This window comes from Aspergillus caelatus, assembly GCF_009193585.1.
Source record: "Aspergillus caelatus strain CBS 763.97 unplaced genomic scaffold BDV27scaffold_380, whole genome shotgun sequence".
Classification (NCBI taxonomy): Eukaryota; Fungi; Ascomycota; class Eurotiomycetes; order Eurotiales; family Aspergillaceae; genus Aspergillus; species Aspergillus caelatus.
The window spans coordinates 1-26,228 of NW_022475643.1; the positions used below are offsets into that span (position 1 = coordinate 1).

Below are 26,228 nucleotides of genomic sequence, written 5' to 3' on the forward strand. Positions count from 1 at the left end.
ACTTGCGGGAATTATATCTGCTTTACTATCGCAAAAAAAAAAAAAAAAAAAAAAAGAGCCGTAGACTCATTGTTCTCCCATAGCCTGGAAGAACTACCTAAGGTAAAATTCACAGAATTGCCATCCCACCAACAACTGCAGCACCCAACATTCCCCAAGCGGCAGTCTCTAGGGCGACCGCACCAGCAGTGGATGTAGCGCTACCGGTAGAAGAACTGGAAGAAGAGGAGGGCGAAGACGAGCCGCTCTGCGCCTGGCCATCAGCAGTGGACTCGTTCGCATTGCGCTTTGCGGCATCCCCGGTGAATGAAGTCGCCTTAACCCCAGTGTTATTCGAGCAAGAGGAGGGTGCGGAATAGTCCGTCTCCGTGAATTGGATATCAGCACACTGGAATGAAACGTCAGTACCATGCGCCACATGAGGATTGATTGATCCAGGACGTACCGCGTAAAGACCACCGCTTGGGTCACCATTGCTCTGCACCTGCAGGGTTGCGTTCATTCCTTCTGTCAACTTGACGCCGACGACGGATTCATCGAAAGTGATATTGGGGAGGCAGAAGGAACCCAACCCCTCCACTCGGAAGGTCGGGTGGAGAGTAATGTTGAAATTGGTGCCAGGTTCGTTTCCAAGAGCAAGAAGCACTTCCACTGCTGTCTGGGCATGGCCCATTGTTAAGGCAACAGGGAAGTCACCGGCGGAAAGAGAGACCTTCGTCCGTTCCGAAGATTGAGACAGTCCACTGCAGGGAAATTGAGTCATCTTATCCTCATCGAATCCACGACTAGTCGGGTAGTTCAGCTTGAAGTGAGCGGAAACCAGGGGCGCGAGAGACGCCAGGGAAAGGATTGAGAGCTTCATAGTCGCTGTGGAGTTGAGGATTAAGACACTCGGAACGGGATATAGGTGTATGGAGGGAGAGGTGTTAGACAAATACGATAGGGGAATTGATTACATTATATAGTATTTGGAGGGGGGAGGTTGGTTGACTGAAGGTGCAGTGGACATCGATCGGCAACTTCGGCACTTTTCTACTCATAGGGACAAAACTGTTATCAATTGGAAATTTAAAGGAGATTAATGCATCGGACAAAGTTCCACCATATCCAAGAGTCATTGACCTAATATGAGGTTGCTTTGAAATCCGGAATGGATCTGGGCGCCATCATGTTGTTTGCTTGACATGGATCAAGAACGCATGCGCAGAGACTAAGATGGAAACGGTTAGGAAATGTGCTCATATCTTCTCAAAAGCTTTAAAGCACCTGCAGTTTGCCAGGTGGAGACCCCCTGTCGGCAGTATGAACCAATAGGGAGAGTCACACATCAACCACCCCCGAGATCCTTGGGCCTGAGGCACTTTGGCGTTCAGTCATCGCAATCTTACCTCCAACCCTAGTTGAAGTTTATTGGGCGAGAATGGACTCATATCATTCAATGTAACCAAAAAGGTAACCAAAAAAAAAAAAAAAAATGAGACGGGAACCCCGGAAATTTTCCTGGGGTAGGTGGCATCGACCGATGTGGCATAGAAGTACTACATAGTAAGTTAATAGCTACTTATCCTACTGTCATTCGTTGACATGAAAGTGAGCTCATGGGTATCGCCATTGGTACCTTCGAGGAGAATTCATGATAATAACAACTGATAGAGGTATCACGGACAGGTAATCGAACGCTCCAAACTCCGCTAAATGCATGCAATGCTCGCCTTAACCCCAGGGCCATTAGTGGAATGCCCAAACGCCAAACCCAGATTTCATAGATAGAAAATAAGAATTATGCCTGCAAAAGTCTCGTCAATGGCCATGCTCATTCCATTGAATATACCGCCCCACGGCCAGTTCGCCTAGAAAAGCACCACCCAACACAGAGCAGAAGTAGCCAATATTCATAGTCATGACAGCCAACATACTGGAAAAAGGTCAGTACATACTGAAATCAATGATGAAAGGTGACAAGTCAACACGTACAGCAGATATGACACCCCTGTAATCAAGAGAAAAAGGAATGCTCGCGGCAGATCGACACTGAATCTGAACGGAAGAGGCTCGCGTGTAGCCCGGCGCACAACTTTAACGGACTCTTCCACCCCTTGCGCTGATACGAGTGAAGCCACTTTGGCATCCGGATCGGCGTCGATACGACCAGCTTCCGTTGACTTGCCCGCGACGGCCACATAGCGACGATTCAGATGAGCATTCAACCAGTGCTGCTCCATGACACCCTTGAACGCAACCAGGAGTCGACCAATAATCGATAGAATGATAAGGAAGATGCACGTGCCAGCATACGCGCCACTGGATGACGGCGTCCACTGAGACGAGAACAGCGGTGTATCCTGGGCATTAACGAAGACCATTGCCATCGACATCGTCATGGATGATGAGGATGACGAGGGGGAGGACGAGTGTGACGAATGATCCATGCTGCTCATATCCATGGCGACGGGTTTGGAGTTCACTCTCTAGTTGACTCTTCCAAATAGTAATCTCGATAAAGGCGCCCCGCTATCTCGGATATCAGATCTCTCTTCTGAATTCAATCAAGGGATTTGATATGATAGTTGTCGCTGTAGTCAAGGAGTGATGTTGTTCGGGGTGCTGAAGAGGGAAGGAGAAAAGGGCGGATGAGAGGAGTGAAAAGAAAACACGACGAAGTGGAGAGAGAATGCCATGATGATTAGAGACGGCGTTGGGATCTTTATTAAAAGTTGAGACAAACCGACAGGCTTGAATGCGGACCAGAGCCAAGCGTCACACCAGCGGCCGAAGAGTGGAGACGTGAGCACATTTTAAAGGGCCGGGGCCTATCACGGGTCAGAGATTAGGGCTCCATCCGCAAACATCTACTTCGGAGTGTGAGCAGATTATTAGTCTTTGAGTGGAAATGGAAAGCAAACCAAATAAAATTAAATCAGAGAACACGCGTTAATAATTACTTAACTACATGGAGACTTGGTCGTTCTATCCGATAAGCAGTTTGCATCTTTTCCAGTCATTTCTGCTTCATCTACCCCCCTCACTCGCTTTTTCCCTCCTCCTCCTCCTCCTCCTCTTCTTCTTCTCTCTTCACCGAATATGATTTCCTACTGATTCCCCGGTGAATAACGCTTCAGTCGACGGAGATCCTTTAGATCCACCCCGGACTGCGTACAACCCAGTCATTATAATAGTGCCACGTGAGAAATTCAAGAAGATGTCATGATACCCCGCAATAGCGCTATTCAATTATTTCCTATTATTTTCGATTGAAGATTACCGATATCCGTCACAAAGAAATCGCACGCACAACTCCACCATGTCAATGGGTGGGATGAACATGGGCCCAATGGGCCATATGTCCATGGGCGATGGCGTTCCAGGCCTCTTCTATCTCCAGAAGATGTACTGGGCAGTGGTAGGAAGCGCCATAGCTGCTGGGACAATAGTCAATGCTTTCAATAATTTCCTCGCATTTCAAAGGTCAGTATAGCCCCGTCGTTCGAGAGATACAGTAAGGCTTACTCGCAACTCCAGACTACGAGACTCTACTCTCACCCCGTCAAAACCCAAATCACTGTTCTTCAATACATGCGCCACTCTGACGGCAATCGTTCGAGAAGCAAGCTACGCAACGTTGGCCCCATGGTCACTAGGTGGCCGTATCTTTCACTTTGCCCCGCTAGGTCCACTAGCTATCATCTTAGCCAATCTAGTCGTGGTCCTTGTCTTCTGCTTCTACAAGTTGGACACAGCAGATCAATGGAAATGGGAAGATGTTGGCTATCGCACCGGATTTGTAGCTATTGCCCAGATGCCTTTGATCTTCCTGCTGGCAGGAAGACAGAATATCATTGGACTTCTAGTCGGCATGAGTTATGAAAGATTAAATTGGTTCCATCGCTGGATTTCCCGGACTCTCTGGCTAACGGTCACGATTCATATGGGATTTTGGTTCCGGAGCTGGGGACGCTACAACTACATCACGTACCAACTGAAAAACGATCCCTTGTCGCAACGGGGCTTTGCTGCGTGGTGTATTTTGACCTTTATCGTCCTATCATCCATGGCACCCATACGACGACTAAGTTATGAATTCTTCGTTTTGCAACACCTCGTGACATTCGTTGGATTTATTGTTGCAGTTTGGCTACATGCCGCGAATGAAGTCAAAGTGTGGGTGTGGATTTCTATCGGTTTTCTCGTTTTTGACCGCGTCGCGCGATACGCATGGGCCACATATGCCAATTTATCCATCTTCCACCGCTCTACTTCAAGCACGAAGCATGCCCTCTGGGCTAACCGGGCTTCTTTTACTCCCTTACCGGGGAATGTCACTCGCATTACAATCGACAGTCCGGGTATCCGATGGGAACCCGGGCAGCATGTGTTCCTAACATGTCATTCAATCGTGCCCCTGCAAAGCCACCCATTCACCATCGCCTCTATCCCTGCCGACAACAAGATGGAGTTTTTTGTACGCTCTGAGAAAGGAGGCACTAGGCGTTTCTTCCGTTATGCATCTAAACATCACCACGTTTTAGGCTCCGGGGATCCGGCCCCCGTTAAACCGGCCCGTACCGTATTCATTGACGGACCATACGGAAGAATGAGGCCGCTCCGTCAGTTCGACAGTGTGGTACTGCTTGCGGGAGGGATGGGGGTGACCTTCATCATCCCCTGTCTGCGAGATATTGTGTCCCGGTGGAAAATGGAATGTCTTGGAGACAAGGAGCAGTCTGAGAAATCCTCGCGACTCATACCGACCAAACGTATCCGATTTGTATGGGTGATCAAGTCGCGGGCTCAACTTAGCTGGTTTGAGACACAGTTGCAGTCCGTGTTAACTGATGTAGAAGAATGTCGCCGTGTTCAGCCTGACATGATCCGAGAGGTTGAACTGAGCATATATGTGACCTGTGACGAAAAGCTGGAGCCACAGCCGCAACCAGCGCAGACTCTCTGCTCGCAGGCCCAGCCTGACTCCACAATTGTCAGTACTCGCCAAGATGCCAATAGTATAGAACCAGCAGCTATCACAGACGAGAAACGCAGCAAAAAGGACGATGTTTCGATCCAATCCATCTCCAAAATTTCTTCCGCAGACTCTACACCACAGAATGGCTGCCTCCCTGGTGGCGGATGCTGCTGTACAACTGCCATTGAAGATGAGGACAATAACAGCATCACCGAACATAAATGTTCCTGCTCCGGGCATGCCGCTACCTCTCAAGTTCCGGGGCCGGAACCAGAGAAGCCGGATGTTAAAGCAGCACCAGTTAGAGTACCCGAGCTCCCCATGTTCTCCGGTCGACCGCAACCACGAACCATCATCCGCAAAGTCTTGGAGAAAGCCGAAGGTGAAAGTGCCGTGGTGGTCTGTGGACCGCAGGGTCTATCAGATGACGTGCGCCGGAGTGTGGTGTATTTGAGCGACGAACGGGCAGTGCATAAGGGAACAGGAGCGCAAGGCATATATCTACATGCTGAGAAGTTTGGGTGGTAGAAGTCTTGTCTTCGAGTATATCATGCATGCTTTACGACTGTACATATCGACTTTGACAAATGGACATAGCTAATTTGCGAATTTTAATATACCATACTACTTCAATATAAACAATAACTGGTGGAAGATACGAAGTAATAGTACAAAACGTGTGCGTATCACTGACCGCACCTCTTTACTACCTATTCTAAAATGTCTTGACTAGCAAAGTAAATTATGCTAGTCCTTTCCAGTTCGTCGGTCCTATAGATATTACTACTGGTCTTTTGCATCAGCCTTCGGCCGGCTGGCCTAATGGTAAGGCGTTGCTCTCCTATGGTGGTTCCACTTGTAGTAAAGCAAAGATTCAGGGTTCGAGTCCCTGGTCGGTCGTTTCTTTTTTGTCATTTTTTCCCCCGTTTATCTTTTCTTCTGATATCTGTTCGTTCATATTTTCTATTTTGCAGTGCCAAGTACAGTCTGCTTTTCTCTTTTTCCTTTTCGTAATAAGTTTCAAATCTTGACCCTGGAACAGCCGACCAAACATTGTAAAGCATAGCGTGACAGCTGGTCATGTTCCCACTGAAAAACACGGTCATAATTAGGGCCATACCAAATGTATGAAGATACAGTATTACAAGGGGGGCAAAACCAAGACGAAGGAACCAGCAGGTAACCATCCCCAAAAACCCGTCACATCCAAGGTACGCAGTAATCAACCCGCATGGTAACTAAACTATCCGTTGTTTTGTAAATCAGACGCGGGTTAATAGGACCAAAGTATATATCTATAGATAGACAAAAACAACACTCGCCTAGAACACCCCCCAAATGAGCCTATACTATCTAATCCAGACAAATTGGCAAGAGAACAGTGAAGTCTAAGACATGAGATTTGGCCTGCCCGCATAGACACGGAACGCGTGATTTTGGTGGTGGCTGTGCCCACAACGCAACTCCTTTTCTTATGTACACAGAGGTTTCTCAGGGATCTGATCTGATCTGATCTGAGATCTGGGTCGACTGCGTGACGTGGAGCTGGTCGCCTTATGATCCCAAAGTTTAGATCTACGGGTTGAAATAAACTATTTTACTGGCATTGATGAAGGATGGTTTTCGCGTATTTGATACCCGGTGAAAGATGGGGAATTGGGATTGGAGGGTTGTGAGATTTTGCTGACGCGGTATGATGAACTGTAAGCGCCGATCAGTACCTGACCCGAGTGTACTTTTGTATGGGTGTATCAGCTATACAGTACGGAAGTACCGGGTATCACAGGAAAAGAGGACTGTAAGTACAAGTACAAGTACAAGTATTGGGATTTTGTTGAGCTTTCTAAAGGATATCGCATTCACTTTACACCTATGGAGGTATGCATAGTCTATTTGGTCCTTAACACAACTGTATTGAATTAGAATCCCTTGTATGCAGTACACGGTCTGCGCATGCTTATTGGGCAGATAATCTTGAGTCAGCATTTGCCGCGTGACAAATTTAGACTTTCAAGTTGAGAGACAAGGCTTCACACCATTAAGGCGTTGGCAAGTATAGCAAGACAATAGCTGCAAGAGTGAATGATAAAAAGAAGTTGATAATGGCGTGATTTTGAGATAGTTAGTTAGAGTGAATAAGAAAAAGAATGAAAATTGTTTAACCGGTAGAGGGAGGCATCAAAGATAAGAGCGGAATAGATTGGTAATTTTTTTGGAAATGGTATCAGCCGCGGGATCAAACTTACGCCGACGGTAAGGTTTTCGTCCTGACGAGCTCGCGTAACTTAACCGCCACCGTCTCGTCTCGTCTCGTTTTTCTCCTGCCCGTCAACTCTTTCCTTTTCACTTTCTTCCCCCGAGTCTTGCTGCCTTCTGCTCGACCAGCGCCCTTGCCTTCATCCTATACCGTCGACTCAGTCGTTGCGATCATCTCTTTCTTTAATCTAATCGCTTCAGGTAATCCATCCACCATCGATTTCATCAATCCTTTTGTCGTGAACATGGGTCGTACCGTCGACCAGGAAGTTCACGCGGCGTTCGTCGAGTTCCGCGCCAAGGAAGACGATAAGGTGCGTGTCTTTGTATTTTCCGTAATATTTCAACCCGCCGCCCCCAACACCGCGATACTGACATGACAACTTGTTTGCGTGCGATATAGTGTCTCTCCGTCCAGTGTATATACTGCCAGCAGATCCGCGCCAAAAACACCTCGCGTCAGAAGCAGCATCTGCTCGAGTGCCCCGGTCTCCGTGGCCATACCAACCCCCAGGCTCAGTCTCAGACTGCTCAGTCCGCTCCCAATGGTATCGGTGCTACCAATGGATATCCTCCTACTCCCAATGGCGCGACAGCCCCTGCACCAGGCCCTGGCCCTGGCCCAGGTGCCCTGCCTACTCCCAACGGGCCCATGATGTCGAACGGTGTCAATCCCCATGCTACCCCGATGCAGACGCCGCTGCAGAACATGCAAGGCCGCGCTTCTCTTCCCACTTCCGGTCCCACCGGCACCTCCTCTGCTCCCCCAACTCAACAAGCTTCTCGTGCGACTCCGAAGTCTAAACCGAAAACCTCGTCCTCAAGTCTGCCCGCCCCGCCTTTGGACGATGTACACGCTGCGTTTGTCGAGTTCCGTGCGAAGGAGGAAGACAAGGTAAGATACGCGTCTGCTAGTGCCATGCCTGATACTGCCGAGCATCCGTGTCTGACTGGAGTCCAGTGTCTCTCTGTCCAGTGCATCTATTGCCAGCAAGTTCGCGCGAAGAACACGAGCCGTCAGCGTCAACATCTCTTGGAATGTCCCACCTACCTTAGTGTGATGAAAGATTCGATCCCCGCCAACAACCTCCTCCACACTTTCCCGGAAGGCGACGTGGCTCGCTCATTGCAGATCCCCGCGCCCACTCTCGAATTGGACTTCCGCATGAGCATAAAGATGAACCCGAAGGTGGCTGTTGGTCAGAGTCTTTGGGGCCAGAGAGACTGGGTCACGTTTGTCGGTGGCCAATGGGCGGGCAGATGGGGCAAGGGTATCGTGTTGGTATGTCGGAGGATTCATCAATGGTTCTTAGCGCGATATACTGACCAAGTTCTAGCCCGGAGGACAAGATTCGCAGATCGTGACGAAGGAATCCGCCACCAGTCTTCGCGCAAGCTACATGCTTCAAACCGCAGATGACCCACCCGCTTTTATCATCGTGAAGACCAATGGGTGGCTCACGGGTGCCAAGGACGTTTTGGACAAGGTCAACGATCCGGGCGTCGCGGACACGATCAACCCCAACACGTACAAGTATCGTATCAATCTCACCATGGAGACTGGTGACGAGCGCTACGCATTTTTGAACACCTTGATGTGGGTTGGCAGTGGTTGCCGCAGGGGCCATGAAGGTTAGCAGGAATCGTGATCCCGTGTAGGCAATACTTTACTAACTGCGTTTTAGTCATCTTTGATTCGTTCCGTGTCAATTGATCTGCTACAATATTGCAGCTGTTTTGTCGGTTCTTCAGCGAGTAATTTTTTGAGGGGAAAAATTGTGCTTTGGTTTCTTCGCAAGTTGTGTCTCTATCTGCCCCAGAGTATGTCTTGAGCTTTGCCAGTGTTTGAGCCCTGTTGATCTGGATACATGCTTTTTTGCCTCATCCCAATCACGAGTCCGCTTGATGCGTTCGTGGAGCACCCATGTTCTTTACGACTTCTCTTCGTTTCTGTTTGTTACTACTGTAAGGTATTTCATTTTCTTTGTGTCGAGGTGCAAGACTGGTGAATTTCTACTCTTCTTCTATATCTCCCGGTCCTTTTCATATTAGCAGTGCAATGTGAATATCCTGTATCTCTACGAGAATGAAAACTTTCAGTTGATCGGAGATATATAAATCTCAACATGACAAACGAAGACCACGAAAATAACCACATAAAACAACAGTATCACACCGTAAATCCCGAGATGGAGTACCTAGCTCCAAAGGGAAAAAAAAAAGAAAAAGAAAAAGAAAAAAAAGGTATAGAAAATAAGAATATACAAACAAAACCAACATATAGATCTAGATATAGATAGTAGACATAGGATACCGTAATATTCACTAGTCAGTAGGGGATAGGATACTCCGTACAACTGTACAGCTATACAGGTACGGGCAGTAAGTATGTTAGTAAGTAAGTACCGGAGTACGGAGTACATATAATACCAAAGAAGCTAAAAAAAAAAAAAGAAAAAAATTTAAATAAATTCGTAACGCAGTATAAAATAGCGTATAGTAAATATTAAATACCCCCCATAAACCTAAAAGAAAAAAAGGTAAAAACAGATTTCCAAGGTAAAATTACTCGCACTAGCTACCTTTAACTAAACTATAGGTTATTTATTCTAGTTATTCGAAGTATAAAAGTGTACGGGTGTACTTCTTCTCGGGACGTATATGTATATGTATATGTTTTTGTTGATGAGAGATTTATACATTCTTACATATCTTATGCATTGTAGGAATCATGTGTATATAATGTTATCTTGGCCAGTTATGTTTTTGGGGATGTTTTTTCCGCGCTGCGTTATTGAACTTGGGTTTGCCAAAGGGTTGGGGTTGGGGATTTGGGGGTTCTGATTCTATCTTTTCTTTTCTGTTCTTTCTTTTCTGTTTTTTTCTTTTCTGTTTTTTTCTTTGTTTTCCTTTACCCTTTGGTTTGGGGGTTTTAGTTACTCTGAGTGCTTGTTATGGTCTTGTGTTGATTACTGGGCGTGTTGGAAGGTTGTTGTTTTTGGGGGATTTTTATGGATCCATTAGCGGTGGATGGATGGGGTGTACCTATAGTGTAGGATATCTATTATTGCTATAGTTGTGCCCTATGTGAGAGTATGCATTACATGTTAGAAAGAATTGGAAAATTGCAATTACTAGGTATATTTCTGATGGCAAAATAAAATAACAAACAGTCGTAAATCGGCGTCTATGGTTTACATTGAAAGCATGACTATATTGGAACATCACTTGGGACATCAACTCTCATTTAACCCTGTCAAGTCTGTATCCACTGACTTTTGTTTTAAAAACCTACAGGCATCATTAGTAACAGTATCCTAAATGGTGACTGTAGTAGGGGATCTTACCCTTTTCTGTGTTTCCGTCTCCCATGCTCTTGCTACTGCTGTTGCCGCTTTGGATGGCACCCAGGATACCATCCATGTATGGCGCACCGCTCCATTTCTGGTGAGTTAGGACCTCGACCCCGAGTTCCTTCTCGCGTGCTTGGATTTGGCGCACGTAGGCGAGCATGCCCTCGTCCTTGAAGGCACGGGAAAGCTCCGTTGTCACGGTGGCGTTGGTGTGTAAGCCGGCGAGGGAGATCAATTGCAGCACGAATCTAAAAATAACATATTAGCCTGTGCATAGCCTATGTCAGTAACGCAACTTACCCGTGCGGGGCAAGGTCCCAAATGAAAGACTTGAGGGACTCTTCGGTGAAGCCCTGTCCCATCCAGTTGAATGACGGACTGAGGTTGTAGACCAGCTTCTTGCCGGGGAAGGCGCTCCGTACGTCTCCGGCCAGCTTGGCGGCCTTCTCGACGTTTGGATTGCCGGTTTCAACCCAGAGGAGGTCGGCGTAGGGGGCAAATTCCTTGGCTCGCTTGGTGGCTGCTGGGAAGCCCGCCTTGTAATGGTAGTAGCCTTCCCGCGTCCGGGGAATATCCCAGGACCAGACCACTGGGGTTTTTGTGTAGTCACTTGCGAGGGCTCTCCGGCGGGTAATGGAGAGGTCGGGATTCTCCTGAACTCGCTTTTTGTATGCATCCCTAGCTGATTGAGCGGCTCCTTCTCTTTCGAGGTGTGCGTCGACAGCTAACAGGGTCAGTATGGACAATTCAGACGGAGAAATAGGTGTTAATACCTTCGTCGAATGTGACAAGCTTGTGGCTCTTGACCCAGTCCAATTCATAAGCATCGATCTCTGCAGGGGCAGCGCCTTCCCGCTCCATCGCCTGCAAAGTTTCTGCCAGAGGCTCGGCCTCCTCTGTCACACCTAGGATAAACTCGTGGTCGCGCACATCGATAGCGCTGCTGAGCAGTTTTCCACTCTCCGAGTCTGTCCGGGCGATGAGGAGGTTCTCAGAGCCCATCATATCCCATTGGAAACGAGCGGCAACAAGCCTGTTGATATGCTCGCCCACGGGCACAATGACCTTGCCTGCGAGGTGACCGCACTTCTTTCCGCCATGGAGCTGGTCTTCGAAGTGGACCGCAGCAGCGCCATTCTCAGCGAAGAGCTTGGCAAGCTTTAGGACGGCAGAGAGTCCTCCGTGTCTACAAGGGTAGCCGTTAGTCAATAAGTCTTCACATAGTCCGATAGCATTGCATACCCAGTATCTCCGTCCGCGATAATTGGTCGCATGAAATCTACGTAAGGGGTAGACTTCCGCTCCTCCGGGGTCATTTTCCGCCTAGCATCCCAGTTCTTGCGATCATGCAGTTGTTGAGCTTTGAACAGTCTCTGGACTTGGTTCGGAACCGTGTTGTACGGGTAGTCACCCATGTCTGGCGATACTTCGTGGGTAGTAGTCAAAAGGGAGGAGCATGCCCAACCGGAAATATACAGGACTTCTTGGTTCGGGGCCTGCTGCGTCATTTGAACCGGATCAATGGCGCCCACTGTAAAGGGATCGTCAGCTTTCGTCTTCGCCACCTCGGTCTTGAACGGGACACATACTGGTATGAACTGGTTTCCCTTCCGCTGCTCTTTCATTCAGCAATTTGAACAGTTTCCGTGCCATCAAGGAGCTGGGGTAAGTCTGTTGCAGTGAGCCCCGTTTGCTGACAACGTCCGCAGCCGAATAGGGTCGCTTGATGCCCTCGAAACGGGGCGTCTTCCACCACGCTTCCACATCTTTGATCTGTTGCTCGTACAAAGCATCCTCAGCTGCTCCGGCCTTGTCAACTGTCGATAGAAGTTGGTAGGAATCGCATGGTAATGCTGTCGACACGGGGGGTTCAACAGCGGATAGCGGTGGCGCCGACATCCGCGGGTAACCGCAGGTGAAGGAACGAAGGGCGAGGCGAGATGTAGACGAGGGCGTGGGAAGGCGTCGAGGGATTCGACGGGGAATTGATCGAAACATTATCTGTGACAGTGCGATGGTTCACGATAAAGCGAAAGGTCTATGGAGGAAAAGAAAAAAAGGGGGAGAAGGAAAGGAAAGGAAAGGAAAGAAAAGAAAAGAATAGAATCATTTATGCCGGGTGATGATGAGCCTGAGGATTGTTACCTCCGCGGCGTTAATGACTAAATTAAATGGGCCGACCCGCCAACCTCGGTCGGTCTGGGGATCCCGTTTCCCCGCCATCCCATCCAATTCATTCAAAAGTGCCGATTTTCGCTGCAACTGCACCGGAGTATGAATGACTAAGGATCTCTCCATTCTCAGGTTAACTATATAAGAAACTGCTGCAGGGGCGAACTCTCTCCGAACATGCATATTTAACTTAGCAAAGGCTTACATCTCATCCTCGTATGTAACCCTCACTAGTCACTGTGGACTTCCAACAAATGCGACCCGTCGCTATACTAGTATGGGGCCAAATGCCGATCGACTGGGGTTGTATCGGGCGAGAACAGAGTTTGCATCGTTCGAGTTGGTGGCTGGTGTTGGATTCTTACGCGAGACCTTCCATGATTTGCTCCTCTATCGCCATCAAATGTAGTGATTGGGTCGTAGCATCGTGTAAAACAGGTATCCACGATCTGACATACAGATGTGTATAAACAACATATATAAGGGTCTCTCACCACATAATCATTCTACACTCTTTGCAATCCAAGAACTGACATGGTACATATTCTGTACTGTGCTTCTCTCTCTATCTTTCCCTCTCTCACCCTGATTCCACCGTCCCGGCACCACCGTCATGTGCGGATTAACGGCCTTTTTGACTGTTGGGGGAACACCTGGTTGTGTTCAGTGTGCCAATAATGCTCCCAGCCTAGAGAAACAGTTAGAGGAAAGCTTAGACTTGGTCAAACATCGAGGTCCAGATGCGCGTGGTCGTTGGTTCAGCCCTGACCACCGGGTCGGTAAGTATTCTTGTACTCCACGAATAGCTGGTTACAAGACATTAATCCACGACAAGGTCTGGGACATGTCCGACTCTCGATCATCGACTTGAGTCCTGCAGGAAACCAACCGTTCCACGACAGCGAGGGCGCTATTCACGCTGTCGTCAATGGCGAGCTCTATGACCACGAGCAGTATCGAACGGAGCTGGCCCAGGAGTACGACTTCAAAAGTAACAGCGACTGTGAAATTGTCATTGCGCTCTACCGACATTATGGAATATCCTTTCTCAATAAATTGAGAGGCGAGTTTGCTCTTGTCCTCTATGACGCGAATCGCAAGCTGTTCTTGACGGCCCGTGATCGATATGGTATCAAGTCACTGTACTGGACTATGGTCGGCAATCGGCTTTTGGTCGCTACAGAAATGAAGTCTTTCCTACCTTTTGGCTGGAAGCCAGAGTGGGATGTCGTAGGTATTAGGGAAGGCGCCTGGCTAAACGGCTCGCAGATGTTCTTCAAAGGGGTGCAAAGAGTACGTACGATATACATGAAATCCCTGGGACGTGCTTAATGAGTGCTTTCATTATTGTTGCTTATATCTGACAATTACTCAGCTTGCCCCTGGGCAGTATATGGTCAGTCGGAACTTCATGCCCCCTGAGGTGGGAACGTACTGGGATACCGATTATCCAGATAAAGTAGGGGTCCCCCCAGCAAACATGCTTACCTCCTAGATTCTGATCGAATATAGAAAACAGTCTACGCGCATTCTGAAGAAGAGGTAATAGACCGAGTGAGGGAGCTTATGCTCGATGCTGTCCGAATCCGACTGCGCGCTGATGTGGGCCTGGGGATCTATTTGAGTGGAGGTCTAGACTCGTCCGCCATAGCGGGTATGGCCGTGAAGCTTGTCCAGGAAGGAACCAAACTCGGGAACGACACAAGCGGTGAGCGTTCAAAAATAGACTGCTTCACGGTCCAATTTGAAAAGGATAGTGGGTACGACGAGTCAGGTACGTCTTTCAACTTTGGTCCTTTTCCTTGGATATATCTCCTGAACGCTGGCAGATATCGCGCGACGAACCGCCGAGTGGTTAGGCGTGGGATATCACCCTGTATACTTGAACGAGGAGGCCATTGCCGCCAGACTCGAGGATACAGTCTGGTATAGTGAAACTCCAGCCGCCAATGTCAATGGAATGGGACGGCTGGCAGTAGCTGAGGCTGCCCATGCCATGGGGAAAAAAGTCATTCTCACCGGTGAGCGCCGCTGTCCATTGTGGCACTAAATGCACAGTTATGTTAATCATGCTGCGATTCTTAGGCGAGGGCTCCGATGAGCACTTCTCGGGCTATTCTGACTTGCTACCCAACTTCCTTCTAGAGCCGGATCCTTCGTGGCCGCAGTCTCTCGCTAAACAGCGTGACTTCGCAGAAGCTTGGAAAGTCATGGAGGAGAGAAATCAAATACTCTCGATAGGTATGGATGAAGTGGCCGCTCCAACAAAACGTATGCTTAACAATACCACGTTATGCGGCCGGTTAAGCATGATCACCAATTTGCCGTACGCATCTTGGACAGACCAGCTTGCGCTGAGGACTCCAGCTGCAGCCTTTGCGGAGAACTTCGGTGTTCAGGTCCTTCACAAGATGATGGAGAAGTGGCATCCTCTTCATGCGACACAGTATCAATGGATGAAATCTGTGCTCGCGAACTATATCCTCCGCTATATCGGTGATAATATTGACATGGTCCACCAGATTGAGACGCGACCGCCCTTCCTTGACCATTACGTTACAGAATATGCGAATAATATCCCCCCAAGCCTCAAAATCAAATATGACTCTGAGAGTAAAACTTTTCGCGAGAAGAATGTCCTGCGTGAAGCTATGAAACCGTTTGTTACGGAGGAAATCTATAACCGTACAAAGCACCCATTTGTCGGACCAGTTAAATACCAAGAAGATGGCCCCGTGCACAAGAGCTTAAAACGATTATTGACAGAAGAAAATGTCAACCAGCTGGGATTTCTCGACAATGATCGGGTGCAGAGCGATCTCGTAAAGGCATTTCGCGACAAGGATGGTGTGTGCTTCCAGAGAGCATTCACTGTGGCCCAGTACGTTGTCCTGGGACAAAGATTTGGGGTCAAGAAGGCCCAGGATCCTGGATGCAGCGAGACATCCTCTAGGCTGCTGGTATGAGCCAATAAAGAAGATAACAAGCATTTCCAGTTTCATGAATGCCCAATGATTCCCCCCTAAAAGGCATCTCATTCTAGTCTAGCGGTAGCTAAACGTTTGTGCAATGCGAGAGAAGGGTTCATGTGAGCATCCGAAGGGATAGCGTTCTCGTAAAACTGTCCGCGTCATCCATGACAATAACGGTCTTGCAGTATCATTGGGGATCCCGACAATTCAGTGACTCGTTTAAAAATCGATAATCTGTAAGGGTTGATCCCATGACTTATCGGTGGCGTAGGATTGCATCTGGTTGGCGCCTACTATTGAATGCAGTACACTGGAAGCCAAATATTGCGATCCTCGGATATAGCTTAGTACTTGCGGTATGCACAAGTACACAAGATTCGCGGCCTAAGAACAAATTCTTTCTCAGACGGACCGGTGATGCTCTCCACCTGTCAGCTGACCGGGCCGGACTCCGGTTCTTGGTTTTATCGGATTGTAGCCGAATAATGGTCCCCGAGAAAGTTGGATGTAGCTGGTGAACTATGGATGATACATTGATGAGACAATGACCGGTTGAGCTTTTAGCCCTTTATAAAGTGATATCTCTCAGCCATGTCAGTCCCTCCTTGCCACCCAAGGCATCAGGGAGGCCCTATTCTTAATTGATTATGAATGGTTTTGTCGAATCTTAGAAGCATAGCCAGCCGATAAGGTTTGCAAATACCGTCAGAGAGATATTGACTTCGGGGATGTTGCCAGGTAAACTTTCCTAGTATATGTTGGAGAAGCGGGGAGCGGGGGAAACGTGGAGAAAGAACGTGGGGGACTCGTTTCCGGAACGAAGATCTGAGGAGATTTATCCGTCTGTCGGTAATTTATACCCATTCAAATTTGACAGGCATGGTAGACCATCAAGGAGATGGTATAGAATGCATCGTAAGAAGCTAGCATGCAACTCAAAAAGCGAAGCTGCTTCTTGATGTTTCTTCAGACAGATCAAAGTTGCCAACGACTTTGTCGATCATGTTACCATGGAAGGAATCCTTCGCCCGCGGAAATAGGCCGAAGTACATACTAGTACCAGCCACATATGACTAGACTAGTCCATGCCTCTTGGCCAGTATCCAGAGTGTTGCTTTTTAGACTCCGTGCAGACAAATGTGGAAAAGAGGTCATGTGTCTAACTATTGCCTGGCAAGGAGCCGAAGTTCAATCTTTTTGTTTTTGTTTTTGCTGGTGGGTCTAATACTGAAAGGTAATAATGAAGGATCTATAGTGTCTTGACCGTTTTCCCGAAACTTCTCCGCATCTCTCGGTCTTCGAGGATTTCCTACTGATTGCTCTAGTATAGACAAGATTTTTATCACCCCAAGTATGTACATGTTTCACAGCATATTCAAATCAAAGGAATTTATCCAGTTTCTTGTAGTGCCCAGGTTTATATCAAGGGGGGGTCCCGTAGCTTTGGCTAAACTGCAAGTCCCAACCATGGAACGTCCCTAAGCTTAGGTTTCGTCATCACTTTACTGATCAATGAAACCCAAGGAAGGAAATCAGTCTTATGACAGGGTTATCCAACACATTGACAGGTTGCAGGTTTCCGCTGGACTTTTAAAATAGTTACACATGGCCCACAATGATTCGAACCCTCATGAATCTGGAACAACGGAGTGGACATGTGTAGGATTGCTATATGTCCATGTAAATCATTCGTCACGTGTCGCATGATCACGATGCACACCTGAGCTGGTACTATCCTAGTTCTGGAAGGAGTACTTCTGGACCTTTATGGACTCAAGCAGTGTGCGACAACTTCCTGGTACCGTACGAGTAAATCAAGTACGTACCCTTCCAGGCTGACCTGGATCAAAGGGCAAACCGACACCTTGGAACTTGTCTAAGTAGATAGACTTGGAAGAAGAATTGGACTAGAAAAGTAGAAGAAGAAAAGAAGAAAAAGATCATTCCCAGTCCAGGAAGATTAACGATTAACCGCCACCCCGACACATCGAAAGCCCCGTGCGTCAATATTGTCGCACATGGCGGTTGTAATGTGGAGTTTTCTGCGAGTTGGCGAGCCAACGTGAGTCCAAGATGGGGCGGGGGGGGAACAGTAATTCAGGATAGGTTGTATGTACAAGTATATTACAAGTGGTACGTGGGTGTTCCTGCGACTAGGTACAGTACATACTGGGGGAGAAGTACGGTTGTATACTAGCTCTGACAGGCGGTACATGTACTTCTCACTAGTAGTTCCCACTTCCACTCCAGATTTCAATCGACCCTCCCCAATTAACTCCGCTGGTCGGAAAGGAACCTATCAAATTCCAAAAGAGGGGGAACCTTTTCCTCTCCCCAACCAACCACCTGCGTCTAAATCGTCATCTAAAAATTGTTAACCTCGCTGAGTGGCGTCAGTCCACCCTATCACTGAATCATGATAATTTTATTAACAACTGGCCCCTTTCTGTGCTTGATATAGATTCCAATGAACTTTTAATTCCTGCATCTTGGCTCCCATGGTTAGCCGACGGATGGGCCATCCGATGGGCTGGATTACGAGGTGAGTGTCCCCGTGTTTGCCGACCTTCCCTTTGGTACCCCTCCTCCGTCTCTTGATCGAGAGATATAATACATGGAAAGAAGAGAAGAAAAAGAAAGAAAGAAAAAGAAGAGAAAAGAGAGAAAGAAAACATTATCTTTTTCTCCAACACCAGTGTGTGTGTGTGTGCGTGTGTGTGCCTGTGCCCCATGCCGATGGGGACTTCGGGTCTTGTCTGAGCTCTACTAGCCTACTGGATCGGCATCGAGTCCGCGTCTTCCGCTTTGCTCCAGTTGTCTCCGCAATCCTACTGCCCTAGTGCAACTCTTATCACTGATGCGGGTTTCTCCTCACCGTTCGGCCTTTTCATTATCTATTACTTGGAGTACTCGAGCCCCTTCCCTATCTATCCCACTTATTCCCGTCTGAGGCGGCTAACCCTTATCTGTTCACCTCTCATCTGGATCCTGGGTTGAAGGCCACAATCTCCCGTGAACTCCCTGGAAAGAAGCTCCTCTCTCATTGTTATTGCCTCTTTTGTTTTGTACAACTCACACTTTCTTTGTCTTGGCATCCTCCTTGACCTTCTATACCGATTTTCTATCCCGACAGGTCTCATGTCATCGCTTCTCCTTTGCGTGGGCATGGAAGACATTAAAATCCCCTCGCCATCCGCCATCTTAGACCCTCAGCCGGCCATTTCCCCTACTGGTGGACTTTCTAGGCCTCTCAGATCTCCCACCACTAAGAAATCGGTATCAGGACAGACTACCACAAATCCTACCATTTCTGGAAAACCTAAGCAATCAAAAAGCCGTAACGGTACGGTAGCACTAGTTCTTTGAATCATTCAAGAAGAGATGGATCGGACGAGGAAAAAAAAAATATTATAATAGAGAAGAGGGGAGGGGGAGAGAGAGAGAGAGAGAGAGAGAAAGAAAGAGAAGAAAATTAAACAGAGGTCTATAAACGCGCAGTGCGCTGACGTTCTCCACTCTTTCACCATTCAGGTTGCATCACTTGCAAGGCGAAGCGGTTAAAATGCGACGAGTCAAAGCCAACTTGCTTACAGTGTAAGAAACGAAATGTGGAATGTGGAGGATACAAAAAGGACTTCAAGTGGCGCCCATTCGAGGAAACTAACGTTGCGGGGAGGGTATCGACGGCGAAAATCAAAAAAGGTGCGTACCGCTTAGCCTGATGAGAATCACGAAGTAACTGATGAGGTGGTCCTATAGTCACCTCGTCTCCTCCTAGCAGAAGAGCAAACCTAAGTATTTCAACTTCTCCACCCACGGAGCACTCAGAAGCACAAGTAAAAGATGAAACGGCTGTTTCGCAGTCGCTCCCATCGGATACCAGTGATTTTGCCCAATCCCTCGTCCCTCAATTAAGGGATCCCCCAAGTCAGTTGAACAAGCGTCGCGTTGCGCAGAAGAATCTCTCGTTCTGCGCAGACAGTCTGCTAGACAACACAGACTTGGGACATATTGACGAGGACGTCTTTGTGCCATCTTTAGAAGAGATTGCGCCGCCAGATGAGTCTCCATGGCCATCGGATATCTCACTTCCCACCGCTGAGTTTGATACAAGCCCTGGGGAAACCACTCTCGCGATCCCGGGGGAAGAGACTGTCCATGAGTCCGACGATTTCAGCTTCGCTGCCCTGCTAGAAGGCGATACCGAAGATATAGAAGCGATCGTTCGACAGTCCGACCCAAGTGTGAGCCCAAGCCTGTTCCAGTTTACAGGAACCAGTGTGTCTCCGCGGTCAGGAAATACAGACATCAGCCTTGGTCTATTCAAAGAGCCTACCATATCTGCTGGCAGTCCCGAAAGGTTGATTATGCACTTCGACAGATACACCTGCGGAATACTATCTGTGAAAGATGGGGCCCATGAGAACCCGTGGCGAACATTGATATGGCCACTGGCTAAGGACACACCAGCCTTGTACCACGCAATATTTTCTCTGTCTGCCTTTCATTGCAGTAAGAAAAATCCTTCCTTGAAGGTTTACGGGATGGAGCACATGCGCCGGAGCATCGCTTGTATGGTGCAGGACATCCAAAATATGAGAGCGGATGCCGCTTTGGCCACAAGCCTAGCCCTTGCATTTGCTGACACTTGGGACCGGGACACTCGTTCATGTATCCAACACCTACGAGGAGCCAAAGCGTTGGTATCACAAGTGGTGGGACTTGGATTGCAAGCTGGTTTGTGCGCAGCCGATTTGGACAGGATTCGATTCCTTTACAACACTTGGCTGTATATGGATGTCATTGCACGCTTAACATCCCTGGAGGAATCCGGGGAACAAAAGATTGATCTTTCCATCCTCCAGCTTCCCAAAAACGCAGTGCATGAGATTGACCCTCTTATGGGCTGCGCCACCACACTCTTTCCGCTCATAGATCGAGTTGCCCAGTTAATCCAACGAGTGCGGAAGACTAATTCCAACTCAATATCCCTCGTCTCGGAGGCTATTGAGCTGAAAAGGCGTGTTGAGCAATGGGAACCCCCTGACTGGTTCGAGCCACCTGAAGACCCAACTTCGGAAGTGCAACACAGTATACAGATTGCACATGCATATCGCTGGGCAACAATTCTGTATCTTCATCAAGCTGTTCCGGAGATGCCTTGTGAGCCGGCGTCAGAGCTCGCCAAGCGAGTGTTACTGCTGCTGGCCACCGTTCCACCGAGCTCCCGTACAACAATAATTCAAATGTTTCCTCTCTTAGCCGCCGGGTGTGAAGCTGATCAGGAGGAAGACCGGCAATGGGTGCTAAGTCGATGGAGATCCATCCAGACTCGTCTCATGCTGGGTTCAAGTGATCGCTGCATAGACGTGGTCCATGAAGTTTGGATGCGTCGAGACCAGTTCGAGGCCGAGAAGCAACGGCGACAGTTCCGAGGGGCGGGTCGTTCCAATTCCCTTAATAATCGGGAACCGGTTGAAAGAGATGGATTACCCTACGGAAACATGACACCCGGGAATATAAATAATCCCTCCATGTTTGCTAAAGAGTCATACAGAAGACCAGCAGCTGATGACCGGGCGATATCCTCCAGGGGAACTGGGAACCCACGGCGGAGTTCTGCGGTTTCTCCCCTGGAAAACATCGAATTTGAAAAGACCGTTAGAGGGAAGTTACATTGGGTCAGTGTTATGCAAGAATGGGACTGGGAAGGTAAGGTTTCATTATTTCATCTATCACCCCCTCTGTTTGGGAAGAGACTGACAACTTAATCATCATATATATAGTATTTCTTGGGTGAAACAACTCCCAAAAGAGAGAAACATGGCCTCAATATTCATCACGCTGTTATGAACGATCCTGCGTCATAACACGGCTACCCCCGAGGTTCTCATGTTTTTTAGTACCTTGGGGGCGTTCCACGCGTGGCTGTGAATGCCCTGTCTCATGATGTTTGGACGAGCAATCGAGATGCTCGTCGACCCGGTCCTCCAACCCGGGGGACGCGGATCTGTCTCTAGCTAGATAGCTGCGGAGGGAAGCCAGATATGGCTCCAGATCGCTTGTTATCGACACGGTAGCCATTTTTGCCAAAGGGCGCAAGGGCTTTGTTCTTGTATGATTCAGTTTTTTGACGGCGTTTGCCTGTCTTGCAGCAACTGAGTGTTTACTATCTGGTGTGCAAATCAGCATGGCGTTTGGCTATTCCAGGAGAAGTTACGGACTTGGGCTTAAACACAGGTCGAGCGAGGAGCCTCGAGTTGCGATGGCTAGGTTTTGGTGTTTTCCGGGCATTTGACGTGGTCTTTGGTCGCCTTGGTAGAAGCAAGCTCTGGGTTTTACGTTGCGAACACAATGGCGCATGGGAGATAAATAGATTTTGGTGTCCAGAGCCGTGCTAGGCGAACAGGGAGGCTTGCTTTCAGTATCACAAATCTCGTAAGCTAGTGTCGCGGTTGGCTGCCGGGTACGGGTCCCGTATATGAGGTATATATCGTCAACTGGGGGGGGGGCAGCAGAAAAAAACGGATATGCCGTATATGTATGTACAACAATCTATCGAATTACTCTCGGGCACTGGGAACCGATCAAACCGCCAAGAATAGGGGGGAAGTAGTTGTTCAGGAGGAATGGTCAGTCCCGCCGTGATGGAAGAAGGGAGGTATCTGCGCGGGATTGGTACGAGTCGCGTTCTGCATTGGGTGTCTGCTGCTTTGCGTTGGGTGCCGTCATGAACAGTGTTTGGCCTCGTTCTTGTTATTGCTTGGGCTGATTTGAAGTCGGACCGAACGGGTGAAGGGAAGTTCGTAATGGCGGATGAGGAATTAATGGAAGAGAAGGAAAAAGAAATGAGAGAACAAAGGAGATGGGCGGTGTGGGATTTAAAGGGGAATCCCAAAACTTGAATAGCTCACTGAAGAAACGTATTCGTAATCAAAAGAAATTAGTACCGCGGATGATCTGATCCGGATCAGGAGAGTATTGCAGTATTGAGTAGTATTTGAGGAGTATTGCGTTTCTACCGGCATACTAGAAAGGGTCATCTTACCCCGGGGGGAGTGGGGGTTTGATACTTAAGTGGTATTTGGTCTCCCGCCCATAATTAGGGGGGATTGAGAACGAATGGGAGAAGGTAACATTGGGATTGGTCTTATTAAGGTCGATTAATTAGCATCGGGCCTAGTACTCATTACTCTTTCTCTTTTGGTAGGTCAGGTATTTATAGTTTGATTTGGTTCCGTTGGCCGGTGTTGGTTTAATTAAGTATATTCTTGCGAAGATATCAGGATCTATATTAGTGCCTTAATTGATCTCAGCAGTGCCGACTTCTTCTTTGGTACATACATAGTAACATCATGGATACATCCATACCGACTGTACTTTATGTGTACTTTCTGTACTGTCAATCAATGCCTTCCAATACGTACCATTAAATCATGAGGACGTAGTAGTATCCTGAAACGCCCCGTGCGTTGCTGCAATGACTTATCGAAGTATGTACTCATTCCCGCAGATCAAGTCTCGTGCCCTTTTCCCTCACAGAGATCCCCCCCCTCTATCCTTTCACTGTGACATAAGCCTGTGCCGAAGATCTCAAGCTCTCTGCCGAGGTTAGGTCATGATTCATAGCGTGCGTCATATCAACGGTAGCGATATCCTCATTTGTTGAACCGAGTGCCTAGCTAGTCGCTCGTGGAACTCTGTCAGGACCAGATTAATTCCCTTTCCTCCAATGCCGGAGCACGGAGATTTGTAATCCTTTGTGCTGATGGGAATCCGAGGCTCCTATTGAGGTCTTATTGGGTGAGGTTCAGCCGAGCGCATGACTTTATGATGTCATACATGCTGGTGGCTCTGGAGAGCCTTATTTATATGTTAATCCTCGACCGCCACTCGTACATGGGAACAGTTGCTTTTGCATATTATTACAGAGTACTATTCAAACAGTTATTATCTTATTATTTATCGTGATATATAAGAGGCATCACCATCAAAGTATAACTGTTTATCTATCTGTCCACTTTCGTACTTGACAGTACATCATGGATCTCGTCACTAAATGGGGCCACCTCAGTAAGGAACATAAAGAAAGGAACCGGAGAAAGTCTACCTCCTCCACCGAAGAAAATAAGGGCGGCGAAGACCATAATGATCAACGGGGTAAGTGGTGTCTATTCCTTTTTAATGCGATGAGATTGCTTGCAAAATGGGGCGGGGGCATTTTAACTAATGCGCCTATCATTTAGCGTTCAACTGGCTTCTGGGCAACTTCGGTCGCTCTCACAATGATCATCCTGATCGGAGATCGAGTGGTGCGGGGAACATGGCAACGGATATAGATGAATGGAGACGGAACCAGTAAGTGAGAGGCTTCTTTTTTTTTTCTTTTCTTTTCTTTTCTTTTCTTTTCTTATTGGGGCTGGTTTCGTTCTTTGTCTGGGTAAGATGAACTAACGCTATCTTTTTCTTGTGATTGTAGGAATTTGAAGAAGTCGCAGGAAGAGGCCCCTGATTTGCGGCCTCAGGAAGGAATCTCTGACATGAAGTCCCAGGAAGGGGTCTCTGATTTGCGGCATCAGTGAGCACAGGTTGCAGTCTTTTTATGGCGATATGAATTTCTTTGTTCTTTGGGGGCTTTTCTGATATCTGGGGTAACTGGTTTTCATTGTATTATACATTTATGATATTAGGATGATCGACGCTGTAGATAATGATGGTTATTTAACCTTATATTTTTATTGGGTCTTTTTGATCTTGAGTAGATGGGGCCGTCTCGTGGTAAACTGCCATTTTTATATCTTTCTGAATTGGCCCCATGGGGAATACTGACTGGTATTTATTTGCGGGAACTTAACCTATCCATTTACTACTACTATCTCCATTCAATACTAGGATACGGTAAGAAATGAAATCCAGGGAAACACTAACCCGTCCGGGCAAAACAATCCAGTACTGACTAACTTACCTAACCTAACTAACCTTAACTGATATTTACCAACCAATTGGTATTGATTGATACCTCGGTAGTTACCAGTAAGTAATCTATCACTCGCATCGCTATCAAGGTACTATCACGGAGAATCCCAGGTCGATCGTAGTGCATTGATCCGACGGGTTCCCCTCACGACCCCTCAATGTCGAGTAAACAAGATCCTATGTGTTGGAGTATATCTTTCCGGAGCGCTTCCTGTATCCAACTCCAGCAGCTAGATCCGATGGGATACTTGCCTGTGTGATTGCGTGCGATGAAAAGATCCGAATGCAATAGTATTATGTTTGACGTTATAAAGTGATAGATCTTGTGCTTCAGGTCTGATCGAAATGTGAGCCATACTGTCCACTGACCAACTCTTGACCTTTACAAACGATAACGACAACACTACAATTTCCAACAACCGAGATCTTGTTATCACCTCAAATTCCAAGCAAAATGCCTGCCGCATTCACCTACATCGCCAAAGCCCAGTCCACCTACAAGCCACCCCTCATCGCAAACGATAATGCTTTCCTGGGGGACGTAGTCTCGAGGTAAGAAGCCATTCCTGCCATTCCTATCCAACCATTGAAGGCTGACCCGGAATCTGTACCACGCTTAGTGAACACAATGACCCCGAGAAGCCCATCTCGGGCGGTTTCTACCGTCTGGAAAAAGGCACTCCTCTAGTCTACGAGTACCATTTCGATGAGACGAAGATCATTCTCGAGGGTGAATTTGAGATCTCGGACGAGACCGGACAGAAGGTTACGGCGGGTCCGGGGGACGTCTTTTATTTTCCAAAGGGTTCGAAGGTTACCTTCACAACGCCGTCATACGGCTTGGCGTTTTTTGTGAGTTGGATTCTCCCTTTCGTTTTTAGCTGGTTGGAAGTTTCGCGCGTTTAGTGTGTGTGACTGTGTGAGTGATGAATATGGTTAATCGATGTTTGGTAGACTGGACAACGGGCTAGGCTGTAACTGTTAAATCTGACATGCATCTTCACGAGGGATGGGTTTATTGGATCAACTGGGTCGATGACGACTGCTTTGGTTAATTAGATCGCGAACTAGGACTTGCATTTTACTTTTCCATTTTTTTTTTAAATTCAAATCCATGGAATCAGTTTTCACTAGTCTGGTGTCCCCACTTTTTCCCTTGTGAAATGACGTCCGTTTGTTTACAACGGGTCTATTCATAGACCTCGTAGCCTCGGCGATGTGACATGGTCTTTTCTTCCACGTCGTCATGCAATATGGTGGAAATTGGATCTGTGTAGACATGTAAGGGTAAAAGATCTGCGCATGGTAGTATTATAGCTGAATGGTCATCAACTATATCATAATTGATCCAATGTCCTCGAGGAGAGAGAGGAACCGAACTACGGAGTACGACCTGCCACGGAGAATTCAGCCGCATGGATCGTCAGCATCCACCAAGATCTTGTTTTTCTTTTTTCTTTTTTCTTTTTTTTTTTTTTTTTCTTCTCGACAGGGAAAGAGTGGAAGGATTTCCCTGGCGGATACTAGGTCGATGACTTG

At 47.7% G+C, this 26,228-nt stretch overlaps 11 protein-coding genes and 1 non-coding gene across 12 annotated transcripts; 7 read left to right on the forward strand and 5 right to left on the reverse strand.

The window, feature by feature from the left end:
- Positions 1-47: 47 nt before the first annotated feature.
- On the reverse strand, positions 48-1,092 carry BDV27DRAFT_76382 (putative GPI anchored protein). Its single transcript, XM_032077527.1, has 2 exons — positions 446-1,092; positions 48-388 (listed from the first exon to the last, which is right to left on the reverse strand). The coding sequence occupies exons 1-2, from the start codon at positions 860-862 to the stop codon at positions 110-112; spliced, it is 696 nt and encodes a 231-aa protein (XP_031921036.1). The 5' UTR covers positions 863-1,092; the 3' UTR covers positions 48-109.
- Positions 1,093-1,591: 499 nt separating this feature from the next.
- Positions 1,592-2,755, reverse strand: BDV27DRAFT_138431 (copper transporter family protein). The gene is made up of 2 exons (XM_032069242.1): positions 1,975-2,755; positions 1,592-1,915 (listed from the first exon to the last, which is right to left on the reverse strand). The coding sequence occupies exons 1-2, from the start codon at positions 2,442-2,444 to the stop codon at positions 1,801-1,803; spliced, it is 585 nt and encodes a 194-aa protein (XP_031921037.1). The 5' UTR covers positions 2,445-2,755; the 3' UTR covers positions 1,592-1,800.
- Positions 2,756-3,028: 273 nt separating this feature from the next.
- On the forward strand, positions 3,029-5,567 carry BDV27DRAFT_138432 (ferric reductase family protein). The gene is made up of 2 exons (XM_032069243.1): positions 3,029-3,465; positions 3,520-5,567. The coding sequence occupies exons 1-2, from the start codon at positions 3,302-3,304 to the stop codon at positions 5,486-5,488; spliced, it is 2,133 nt and encodes a 710-aa protein (XP_031921038.1). The 5' UTR covers positions 3,029-3,301; the 3' UTR covers positions 5,489-5,567.
- Positions 5,568-5,768: 201 nt separating this feature from the next.
- BDV27DRAFT_t232 lies at positions 5,769-5,860 on the forward strand. Its single transcript has one exon. It is a non-coding gene; the product is annotated as a tRNA-Arg (tRNA).
- A 1,323-nt stretch (positions 5,861-7,183) lies between these two features.
- Positions 7,184-9,350, forward strand: BDV27DRAFT_138434 (DUF3237 domain-containing protein). Its single transcript, XM_032069244.1, has 5 exons — positions 7,184-7,530; positions 7,620-8,111; positions 8,178-8,498; positions 8,554-8,848; positions 8,902-9,350. The coding sequence occupies exons 1-5, from the start codon at positions 7,462-7,464 to the stop codon at positions 8,928-8,930; spliced, it is 1,206 nt and encodes a 401-aa protein (XP_031921039.1). The 5' UTR covers positions 7,184-7,461; the 3' UTR covers positions 8,931-9,350.
- Positions 9,351-10,321: 971 nt separating this feature from the next.
- On the reverse strand, positions 10,322-12,657 carry BDV27DRAFT_76413 (methylisocitrate lyase ICL2). Its single transcript, XM_032077528.1, has 6 exons — positions 12,159-12,657; positions 11,812-12,100; positions 11,343-11,755; positions 10,870-11,293; positions 10,564-10,817; positions 10,322-10,507 (listed from the first exon to the last, which is right to left on the reverse strand). The coding sequence occupies exons 1-6, from the start codon at positions 12,565-12,567 to the stop codon at positions 10,500-10,502; spliced, it is 1,797 nt and encodes a 598-aa protein (XP_031921040.1). The 5' UTR covers positions 12,568-12,657; the 3' UTR covers positions 10,322-10,499.
- Positions 12,658-13,354: 697 nt separating this feature from the next.
- BDV27DRAFT_164028 (asparagine synthetase B family protein) lies at positions 13,355-15,707 on the forward strand (the record flags this gene model as incomplete). Its single annotated transcript, XM_032073629.1, has 6 exons — positions 13,355-13,520; positions 13,577-14,034; positions 14,117-14,200; positions 14,254-14,515; positions 14,571-14,762; positions 14,827-15,707. The coding sequence occupies 6 exons, from the start codon at positions 13,355-13,357 to the stop codon at positions 15,705-15,707; spliced, it is 2,043 nt and encodes a 680-aa protein (XP_031921041.1).
- A 2,384-nt stretch (positions 15,708-18,091) lies between these two features.
- BDV27DRAFT_76448 (uncharacterized protein) lies at positions 18,092-18,547 on the reverse strand. Its single transcript, XM_032077530.1, has one exon. The coding sequence runs from the start codon at positions 18,443-18,445 to the stop codon at positions 18,128-18,130; it is 318 nt and encodes a 105-aa protein (XP_031921042.1). The 5' UTR covers positions 18,446-18,547; the 3' UTR covers positions 18,092-18,127.
- A 304-nt stretch (positions 18,548-18,851) lies between these two features.
- Positions 18,852-21,484, forward strand: BDV27DRAFT_164029 (Zn(II)2Cys6 transcription factor; the record flags this gene model as incomplete). The annotated part of the gene is made up of 3 exons (XM_032073630.1): positions 18,852-19,056; positions 19,245-19,415; positions 19,473-21,484. The coding sequence occupies 3 exons, from the start codon at positions 18,852-18,854 to the stop codon at positions 21,482-21,484; spliced, it is 2,388 nt and encodes a 795-aa protein (XP_031921043.1).
- Positions 21,485-21,522: 38 nt separating this feature from the next.
- Positions 21,523-22,335, reverse strand: BDV27DRAFT_76443 (uncharacterized protein). Its single transcript, XM_032077529.1, has 2 exons — positions 21,938-22,335; positions 21,523-21,886 (listed from the first exon to the last, which is right to left on the reverse strand). Exons 1-2 carry the CDS (start codon positions 22,074-22,076, stop codon positions 21,561-21,563), a joined length of 465 nt encoding a protein of 154 aa, XP_031921044.1. The 5' UTR covers positions 22,077-22,335; the 3' UTR covers positions 21,523-21,560.
- A 1,286-nt stretch (positions 22,336-23,621) lies between these two features.
- BDV27DRAFT_138459 (uncharacterized protein) lies at positions 23,622-24,456 on the forward strand. The gene is made up of 3 exons (XM_032069245.1): positions 23,622-23,873; positions 23,960-24,075; positions 24,193-24,456. The coding sequence occupies exons 1-2, from the start codon at positions 23,756-23,758 to the stop codon at positions 24,073-24,075; spliced, it is 234 nt and encodes a 77-aa protein (XP_031921045.1). The 5' UTR covers positions 23,622-23,755; the 3' UTR covers positions 24,193-24,456.
- A 687-nt stretch (positions 24,457-25,143) lies between these two features.
- Positions 25,144-25,667, forward strand: BDV27DRAFT_150872 (cupin domain-containing protein; the record flags this gene model as incomplete). The annotated part of the gene is made up of 3 exons (XM_032071287.1): positions 25,144-25,241; positions 25,310-25,541; positions 25,644-25,667. The coding sequence occupies 3 exons, from the start codon at positions 25,144-25,146 to the stop codon at positions 25,665-25,667; spliced, it is 354 nt and encodes a 117-aa protein (XP_031921046.1).
- Between the last annotated feature and the right edge of the window lie 561 nt (positions 25,668-26,228).

What these genes read in the sequence shown, in the direction of transcription:
- BDV27DRAFT_138434 (XM_032069244.1), top strand. Translation starts at nt 7,462, where the DNA reads ATGGGTCGTACCGTCGACCAGGAAGTTCACGCGGCGTTCGTCGAGTTC. An exon ending in GCGCCAAGGAAGACGATAAG is followed by an intron (nt 7,531 to 7,619) that starts GTGCGTGTCTTT and finishes CGTGCGATATAG; the next exon opens with TGTCTCTCCGTCCAGTGTAT. An exon ending in GTGCGAAGGAGGAAGACAAG is followed by an intron (nt 8,112 to 8,177) that starts GTAAGATACGCG and finishes ACTGGAGTCCAG; the next exon opens with TGTCTCTCTGTCCAGTGCAT.
- BDV27DRAFT_76413 (XM_032077528.1), bottom strand. Translation starts at nt 12,567, where the DNA reads ATGTTTCGATCAATTCCCCGTCGAATCCCTCGACGCCTTCCCACGCCC. An exon ending in AGGGAAACCAGTTCATACCA is followed by an intron (nt 12,101 to 12,158) that starts GTATGTGTCCCG and finishes ATCCCTTTACAG; the next exon opens with TGGGCGCCATTGATCCGGTT. An exon ending in GCTTGTCACATTCGACGAAG is followed by an intron (nt 11,294 to 11,342) that starts GTATTAACACCT and finishes TGACCCTGTTAG; the next exon opens with CTGTCGACGCACACCTCGAA.
- BDV27DRAFT_138459 (XM_032069245.1), top strand. Translation starts at nt 23,756, where the DNA reads ATGGATCTCGTCACTAAATGGGGCCACCTCAGTAAGGAACATAAAGAA. An exon ending in AGACCATAATGATCAACGGG is followed by an intron (nt 23,874 to 23,959) that starts GTAAGTGGTGTC and finishes CCTATCATTTAG; the next exon opens with CGTTCAACTGGCTTCTGGGC.
- BDV27DRAFT_76448 (XM_032077530.1), bottom strand. Translation starts at nt 18,445, where the DNA reads ATGGGGCACAGGCACACACACGCACACACACACACACTGGTGTTGGAG.
- BDV27DRAFT_76443 (XM_032077529.1), bottom strand. Translation starts at nt 22,076, where the DNA reads ATGCGCCATTGTGTTCGCAACGTAAAACCCAGAGCTTGCTTCTACCAA. An exon ending in CGACCTGTGTTTAAGCCCAA is followed by an intron (nt 21,887 to 21,937) that starts GTCCGTAACTTC and finishes TTTGCACACCAG; the next exon opens with ATAGTAAACACTCAGTTGCT.
- BDV27DRAFT_138431 (XM_032069242.1), bottom strand. Translation starts at nt 2,444, where the DNA reads ATGGATATGAGCAGCATGGATCATTCGTCACACTCGTCCTCCCCCTCG. An exon ending in ACAGGGGTGTCATATCTGCT is followed by an intron (nt 1,916 to 1,974) that starts GTACGTGTTGAC and finishes ACCTTTTTCCAG; the next exon opens with TATGTTGGCTGTCATGACTA.
- BDV27DRAFT_138432 (XM_032069243.1), top strand. Translation starts at nt 3,302, where the DNA reads ATGTCAATGGGTGGGATGAACATGGGCCCAATGGGCCATATGTCCATG. An exon ending in AATTTCCTCGCATTTCAAAG is followed by an intron (nt 3,466 to 3,519) that starts GTCAGTATAGCC and finishes TCGCAACTCCAG; the next exon opens with ACTACGAGACTCTACTCTCA.
- BDV27DRAFT_76382 (XM_032077527.1), bottom strand. Translation starts at nt 862, where the DNA reads ATGAAGCTCTCAATCCTTTCCCTGGCGTCTCTCGCGCCCCTGGTTTCC. An exon ending in CAAGCGGTGGTCTTTACGCG is followed by an intron (nt 389 to 445) that starts GTACGTCCTGGA and finishes GTTTCATTCCAG; the next exon opens with TGTGCTGATATCCAATTCAC.